At 36.3% G+C, this 8728-nt stretch overlaps 1 protein-coding gene across 1 annotated transcript; it reads left to right on the top strand.

Moving 5' to 3' along the window:
• The first annotated feature begins 2106 nt into the window (after window positions 1-2106).
• On the top strand, window positions 2107-8342 carry Vajk4 (chitin-binding protein vajk4). The gene is made up of 2 exons (XM_028303091.1): window positions 2107-2150; window positions 6810-8342. Exons 1-2 carry the CDS (start codon window positions 2139-2141, stop codon window positions 8004-8006), a joined length of 1209 nt encoding a protein of 402 aa, XP_028158892.1. The 5' UTR covers window positions 2107-2138; the 3' UTR covers window positions 8007-8342.
• The last annotated feature ends 386 nt before the right edge of the window (window positions 8343-8728 follow it).

Raw genomic sequence — 8728 nt, 5'->3', positions numbered from 1 at the left:
TTAATGGAAAGGAAACTTACTAACTTAGCTTTGATCGATTAATTCAGGTGGGAATTGAACCCACGAGCATTGACTCTATATTTTATCATATTTCCGCTCCGCTTATCGCTTAGCCGCTCGCTCAGCTCACCACGGTCAATATTACATAACAGCATCATCAGCTCTTATTGGATCACAGGTATACGATCGGCTCGCTGTTACACTTCACGTGCAATCATTTTCTTGTCGCGTTTCTTGTTCACAATGTGTTCCTTGTCATGTTGGGCGACGTTGGATTTATATGAGATGGTGGGAAAAACAGCAGAATTAAGACTTAAGTAGCACACTCATAGTACTATAATACATCTTATTTGTCTCAGTAGATCGTCAGCAGGTCAATAGGTACTAAATGATTCCGTAGGTTGCAAAAGGTGTTATTTAGGTCCTGTAGGAACTGCTGATACCGTTGTAAACAATGAAACGCGTAGAATCTATTTTTATGGCACAAAACCTCTACAAAAGAGTCTGTGATTCATCCCTTTCTAGCTTAGTACGAGTAGATATAGGATAGTAACTCGTAAACTTCTTGAAGAACTCGACAGTTTAGCTATCCTTCTGTCTAATCTTCACTAGACAGCTAAGCTGTAGATACTTGTTGTAAAAAAGTCGTAGTCACATAGTAAATACTTCGTAGTAGCCATTGTTAACCATTTCAATATGCACATGTTATGATACCTAAGAAGTTAGTAATGAGTATTAATAGAAACCCAAACACAAAAAGCTGGACCTTATCACCAACACTTGAGAGAATAGCAAATGTCAAGTCAGCCTCATTTTCCAGTCGGAAAAAAAGAAAGATTTTAACTGCATTCTTCCATCAGCTGCAATTATTGTGTAACGGACACGATGGTTACTAAAACATCAATGTCATGGTTACGTGAGCTACTAAAAATAAATATGCAAATTTTATTCCATTAAAAACGGTAATAGCTCACTCAAAATGTTTTTGATTCATTAGAATACATCTTTTTGACTTACCTGCCTCCAGAGCCTGTCTGTCAACATCTTTCCAAAAGATATTTTGACAATTAGGGCTGGTTGAGATATGTGTTTAAGGTCGCTCTACCCTTGCTCCTTATAATATCTACCTACACATAGTGCATTATTTAGCATCTAAATGATATCTATTTAATCTTGTTTTGAATAAGACAAAATGTTTTTGAATCACTGTGTTTAGTTTCGTCATCTAGTCGCCTAGTAAAAGCTCTGGTTTCAAAACGAGACTCTCCCTAGAGTTTGTATGGCAAAGCGAACTTATGAATGATATCACATTTCGCGGTTTGCGAAGTCAATCGACTATTTTTGATTTCAAAGAAATGTTTTTTTAGCTAATTGAATAGTAACTGGTTTTGTCAACAACCCAATTCAAGCAACAAATAGCTCTCAATACAAATTAACATCTTCTAAATCTCTTTGTTCCTATTCTATAATCGTACTCTCTATTCATCATTGTCTGACAACATTCACAGTTTATGTAGTGCAGTGACATTTGTCTTAAGGTTACTCTGTCCTGCAAGCAATACTTCTATTGCATTAAGATTGACAGTATCTGACCTCTTTGTAGGTTTAATATTCTCTAGTTCGCGATGAGAAAATATCAACTTTCGTCATAGGGTCAAAAAGGTAACATATTTTTTTTATAATTGTAGCAAAATGTTAAGCTTAAAATTCCAGAATCACGAGAAAAACTTAAAAAACAGCTTTTTTTTCTAGTTTTTTCTACGGTTACTGAACAAGATACATACGATGCGATGTTTGAATAAGTAGGTCATATAACAAGAGTAAATATTGCAAATGCGTATGATACAGTTTAATATTAAAATGGAACAGATTCTGTACTGATTGATCGGTAATTGGCATGGTAACATGTAGGCTCATCAATTTTTTCCGAAAAAGAAGATCGATTGACCGTTCATCTAGTTCGTAAATGGAATGTTCAAAATGCAAGTTACAATAAATTAAATACATGTCATTAGTGAGCCCAGGCATTCACCCTTCTTTGGACGAATCTCGCGTGTGGGAGGGACGGTATATAACGTGATGGCTACTGGCCACTCCACACAACCAGTCTTCGGCGTCAGACGAAGACACGCAGCAACATGAAGTTCTTGGTGAGTTGAGTGAAGTGCTGTGATGTGAAGTGTCAAATTAGGGCGCGGTTTTCGAATTTAGAACGCGTTTAGAAAAAGTGATCGGTTTTTTTTTCGGGAATGAACTTTTTTAGGTTTAATGGCGGCTTTGATAGTAACCAGTGATTTTGTTTTATTAAAAAGTTTTAAATCTAATTATTTAAATGAAACAAACCGGTTTCATTATTATTTATTCTTTCTTTTTCCACGAATAGGTTAGTGGTAAGAAAGTTGTTAGCTTAAAACGCTCAATGTGTGTAATTGATTCAAAACACAGGGCAATTACCACGGTTCTCACGGAACATACAATTTTCTCAGTCTTGTGAAACAGGTTCCGACTAATGTAATTTTCTTTTCACTTTCTAAGTACAAAATGTGAAAGTTTTCAAATTGCCCGTTTCTAGCAAAAGTTACGGTTACATACGAGATAATAATTATATCATATATTGTTCATAGATAATGTGCAACAGATCGATAAATGTAATAACTGCTTTTAATGCTAGCTTTTAGACTTCATCTGTGTAGATTGATATAAAAAATAATCTTACTCATTATAGCTGTGTGCTATTCTCGTGTCAAAGCTAAGTTTGATTAAAATCCGTTCAGATTTTTTTGTGTGCAGGCGAAACAAATGCCTCAAAAGTTTGGCGTTTATTTTATTACTCAATTAATCTAATATATCCCTAAAACATCGTCTTTTGTTTTTAAAACAACTTTTAACAGTAAAAAAAGTTTATTCCTCAGTTTATGAAATCAAACAAAAACGAGGCTATAACGTAATTATTGATAAGTCAAGTTATTATTAATTGCGTGTATGATCTACTTACCGACTAATCAATAATTAGTTATATTGTTGCAAACGTTCATGAAACATCAACTTCAATATTGCCTCAATTACCTAATCTAATAAATGAAATAAGTATTTACAATACTTTGTAACATAAAATAATTTCAGTCAATGTTTAGGAAAAAAAGATCTTAAATATATCGTACTCAAAATTATTATTTTAACTCAAAATTATTATTTTAATCTACATTTACATCAATTATTTACAAGAATAAATTAGCTTATTTCAGATTAAAAACTGTTAATAGTTTAATTCTTTTGTTCACTTATTGCAAACCATAAACAAATAGAGCAACTCGATCTGAGTATCGATCCTCGCCGTACCGATTACATCTTGTCAACAAACATCGATACATCGATATAGCATAACCGATTGCATAATCGATTATGCCATACGCGGACGACATGCTCCGGCGCACATGTAATATTCTCAGAACACAATTAACATGTAATTTTTAATTGTGCCACACATTGTTACTGGCCACACTATACATATAACTATCGTTACATTAAATTTTAATTGAAATATTTCGGTAATCGTTGTTCAATTAAGGCTTTGATTTAAAGTGTTAGTTCCATATTTTTTTGCATTTCAACTATGTTATAATAGTTACGAAATAATTGAGTAATAAGGTGTTTATTATGTTAGAAAAGACGATGCTCATACACATTTTTATCGTGTCTACGCTGGAAATTATATTTTTTTGTGAATATGACGATATAGTATGTAAAATATGTAAATACAACAAATTAGCTCCCAAAATGTTAACCAGTTTAAACTAAGCTTGTTGATGTGGTCAATTTCAATTATACAAACACAAACAGCTCAAACATCTTAAATGGGATTAGATTACTGATATTACTTCACACTGCCATTTTTCGACATTATCATATCATCAATGTAAATGAATGAATAATAACTATATCCAACTAAGACTCTATGTAATTTTACGCCGTGACTGTACGAAAAATTATGCATTCGATGCAATAGTATTTCGCTAGTAAGCATATATTTACATACCGTTTTCTATTTGGGGAGATGTTATGAATTTGAAGAAGGTCGGGCTAGTTTCCTAGTTTGTGTAAGTTAAAACGGATTAGAGCACGTGTTGGCAATAAAAATACCATTACAATGCTAGTAGAGTCTTAACGAGAGGTTTATTATTCAAGCCTGTCAAAGTAACCATCATTTTCCCTCGTTTAAGGTCATTTCATCTGCATAATGCTTAAAATACGAGTACTTATACTTTTATACAATTTTCCACCATTAGACGTAAAGTTAAGAAAAACAAATTGTTCTTTTTTTAGGCTGAGTTGCACCAATTTAATCTAACCGTAACTATAACAAAAACCGGTGCTTTTTGTATGGAGTTTGACAGATTTTTGACGTTTGTTAAGGTTTAAGTAAGATGATGCAACCCAGCCTTATTGTGCGAGCTTTTAACCTAACAAGAAAGCTTTTAACTGAAGTAAAAATCACAAATATTTATATTGTTGCTTGTTTGACATGCTATCATCATATTAAGTATACAAAAGCGATGTTTGGATCAAAAATATTAATCTTGTTGCTGTCGTTTCTTAATCAATTTTATGTAAAGTTTCAAAGCCGATTGCATTAAGGCCTCTCGCAACTAGAAAGTCAGAGTCATTGTTACTTGACTCTTTGTGATCATTCCAAGTAAATATACGACTGTATTGGTTTCCTTTAGCTCTACTTTACGTAAGCATGTCTCGACATATCTGGTATAATCTCAGCTAGACTTTGTGAGATTTATTGCATTCTGTGATATAATTTTCCAGGAAGGCTGTGCTTGTTTTGACAAGTTGTGGCAGGCTGGTTATTAGATGATTATACGAGATATTTGCTTTAGAATAAGATGCTAATTTGGCTAAGGAACATTAGGACATTTTCATTTTCTTTTCACTATTTTTATACTTTAAGACAAAGGTATTAAGGTAGTTAATACAAATACATTACCGAATGTTTATTAAGACGACAAACTTACTTATCAGTATAAATCAATAAGTAAGTTGTTAATAGTAAAATTAGAGTAATATACTGCTCAAACTTTTAAAGGTTGTATGCATTCCTATTTCATTAAAACAATATTATTATGGTCCTGAGAAGGCATTACATAATTACTCATAATCGTGATAATCGAGAGATTAAACACAACGACTTTAAATAACGTCCTTGTCAACTTTTATCATTTATTATCCGATTATGAAACAAAACCCCTAACCATGATCAATATCTCACAAAAACAGCGTCCGCTAATAAATTGCGTGACATACAACTGTAAGCTTTTAAAGCTCTACGTAAAGCTTCTTATCGCAAAGCTCTCATTGCGGCTATGATCTAGTTTAGTCAAGTCACTTTCACTGTCTTTCGTAATTAAAATGACCACTTAACATGTTGTGTTTGTTACTTACTATAGTTAAGTTTGATGGGTCGCGTCCGTAGAGCAAAAAGAAACGCCAGTTAAAATCACTATAATTACGCTAAAAGTGTGCATTCAAAGTTTTTGTTTACATTTGTCGAGTCTAGTGGCAATTTGGATTTCATTCATAGCTTCTTACGAACTGCATTACTAATAATTAAATAAATTTATTTCATATAAAGCCTATCAGTTCAAAACGCGTATACTGTTTAATACTCGTACTTTCTGAACCTGTATTTGATGCTATATCAAAATAGTGTTACAAATTAGTTTCAGTCCACTTACAAAATGGTTAATTTTGAAACGTCTTTTGTTTTGTATGCCAAATTATGCAAGCTAGCTTTAATTCAAATGAAATTAAGTGAGCTGGTTGTTCCGTTTGCACTGTATGCACAAGTTAATTGCTCCAATTGTTTACGTTCTAAAAACTGGACTAATTGCATACACATCGTTGCGAAAAAAAGTTAAATGTATGTATTGTCGACTGACAATAGGCCTTCAAAATGATGACAATTTAAGATTAAAATCTGGATGAAGTTAATTTTCTTGATGAACTTTTTGTTTGTAGAGATTACCAGACGTATAGGATTATGATTCACTTTATTTTCTAAAGGTTCCAAAGAAACTTCAATTGATACTCAATTTCATAATAATGTCGATACTATCAACACCAATTACAATTGCCCGATCATTATTAAGATAAGTTTAACTTGCCATAAAGCTCAAAGTCTCTCGCTCAAGCTTTCGTGCTTCGCCCGATTAGGCTGTCACGATTGCGCTATAAAACAATCGAAAGTATGTAAAGTAAAACCGACCGTGGAGAACAATAAAATGCAAATCGCTAACCAGTTTCCGTTACTGCATGAAACGTTAAGATTAGCGGTATTATAAATTAATTACACTCAGGTATTTGCTATTATTTCCAACGAATACGTAATCGACATTCTAAGAGATTAGGATAGAAAGTCGGGACTTAGTATTCCGTGGCGCGATCTGATATCGCCCCAGTTCGTATTCAATTGAAGTTGTTGTTCCGCTATAAGGAAAATGCACGTTTTAGTCACATTTCTTTAGCCTTGTCGTTATATAAAATCATCCACTACTATTCAAAAATATAGAAATACCAAAGATATGACATTACTAGGTGAGATATTCGTATTGTACACGTTGAAATAACAAGCTGCTATGCTAAGATTCCATGCAATGTTTCGAAACTTGCATCTGTATTATTTCTTGTTTGATTTTAGTAGTTGTTACGAAGATCGAATAAGCTTTAAATAGGTCATTTAACTATGTGATAATACTTTTGATACAATATTCCCTATTTACTAACGGGTGTGTGTTTTGTTGCAGGTTGTTATTGTAGCCTCATTGGCCGTGGTGGCCTTTGCCAGCGAGGAGAAAGGCGCACCCAAGCAGGCGGCGGCCGAAGACAAGAAGCAGGAGAAGCGAGGCATCTACGACACCGGCTCCTACGGCGGCGGCGATGAGGGCCACAGCTTCGGCGGATCCGAGGGCCACAGCTTCGGCGGATCCGAGGGCCACAGCTTCGGTGGCTCTGAAGGCCACGGCTACGGCGGCTCTGAAGGCATCAGCCAAGGAGGCCACGAGAGCCACGATTTAGGTGGCTACGGAGGCGGTTACGGAGGCGGCTACGGAGGCGGCTCCAGCGACTGGAAACCCATCGCCTCCGACCACCACCACCATCACCACCACGAACACGTCAAGACCATCGAGGTCGTCAAGAAAGTGCCCGTCCCCTACACCGTCGAGAAGCATGTCCCCTACACCGTCGAAAAGAAAGTCCCCTATGAAGTCAAAGTGCCCGTACCCCAACCCTACACCGTCGAGAAGAAGGTCCCCGTCACAGTCAAGGAGTACGTGAAATACCCGGTTTACGTGCCTGAGCCTTACACTGTAGAGAAGAAAGTTCCCTACGAAGTTAAGGTGCCAGTTGACAAGCCGTTCGAAGTCAAAGTGAAAGTACCCACCCCTTACACCGTTGAGAAGAAAGTGCCGTATGAAGTCAAGGTCCCCGTGCCTCAGCCCTACACCGTCGAGAAGAAGGTCCCCTACCCCGTGAAGGTCGAAGTTAAGGTTCCCCAGCCCTACGAAGTCATCAAGAAGGTGCCCTATGAAGTCAAGGTGCCCGTCGACAAGCCTTACAACGTGTACGTGCCCAAGCCCTACCCTGTGCCAGTCGAGAAGCCTTACCCAGTGACCGTGCACAAGCCAGTGCCTTACGAAGTCAAGGTCCCCGTCGACAGGCCCTACAAGGTCGAGGTTGAGAAACCTTACCCCGTCCACATTAAGGTGCCAGTGCCCAAGCCTTACGATGTGTACAAGAAGGTACCTTACACCGTCGAGAAGGGTGTGCCTTACGAAGTCAAGGTCCCCGTTGACAAGCCCTACCCCGTGTACAAGGATGTGCCAGTGCCCCTCGTGAAGGAGGTTCCCTACCCCGTCAAGGTGCACGTGCCCGTCTACCTCAAGAAGGAGGAGGAGCACCACCACGAGCAGCAGCACCACCACCACCACGGCTGGAACTGAGCGCAATTAGTTTTTTAGGTCCCACACCAGTACCTTATTAGGCTAAGTTGAAAAATGTGATCTTTTAGTATTTTAGTGTATGTATTGCAAAATCAACTCTCGGTATTGATCGCTCGCGCGTGTAAGGTTCCTGTGATCTGGCTGGGGATTCCCCACGGTCCGTTTTGGGAGAATACATAGTATACCGCATAGCATAGTTAACTGTGCGCGGTGATTCAGTTGTAGATATTTTAAATCTGTTATACTTGTTTTAGCTTTATACGCTTTGTTTTGTATGTATCAAAGTACATGTAGTACTTTGGATTGAGGCTGATTAATAAAAGAATGTGAAACGTTTGTTGTGTTTTGTGTTATTTTCCCCTATAGAAGTAGTTTGTTGTCATTCACTTTTTTTAATAACATAAAGATTTAATAGCTAGTCGTATTTTTTTTATTAAATAGGAGAAATTCAAATTTCAAACTAGTTATATTTGTTGAATACTGAGGTCTTTGTAACTTACGAGTAATGAATTAGAAAAAACTTTGGCAAAGTAAAGCTAGCTAAATAAGTTATAAAAAGAACAATTAGAAATACATATGAAAAGAAGACTTGATTAAAGAATATGATTTTAACTTCACAGAATAAAGTTCTTAAAGACACCACAAACCTAACTATAAAGTTAAAACTATTGCATTGCAATTATTTACGAGTAGTGAATAATTATTTAAGTGTGACTTGGTTC

Source organism: Ostrinia furnacalis, unplaced genomic scaffold (assembly GCF_004193835.3).
Source record: "Ostrinia furnacalis isolate ACB-3 unplaced genomic scaffold, ASM419383v2 OfSCF1172, whole genome shotgun sequence".
NCBI lineage: Eukaryota > Metazoa > Arthropoda > Insecta > Lepidoptera > Crambidae > Ostrinia > Ostrinia furnacalis.
This window is presented reverse-complemented; position numbering and strand designations above follow the sequence as displayed.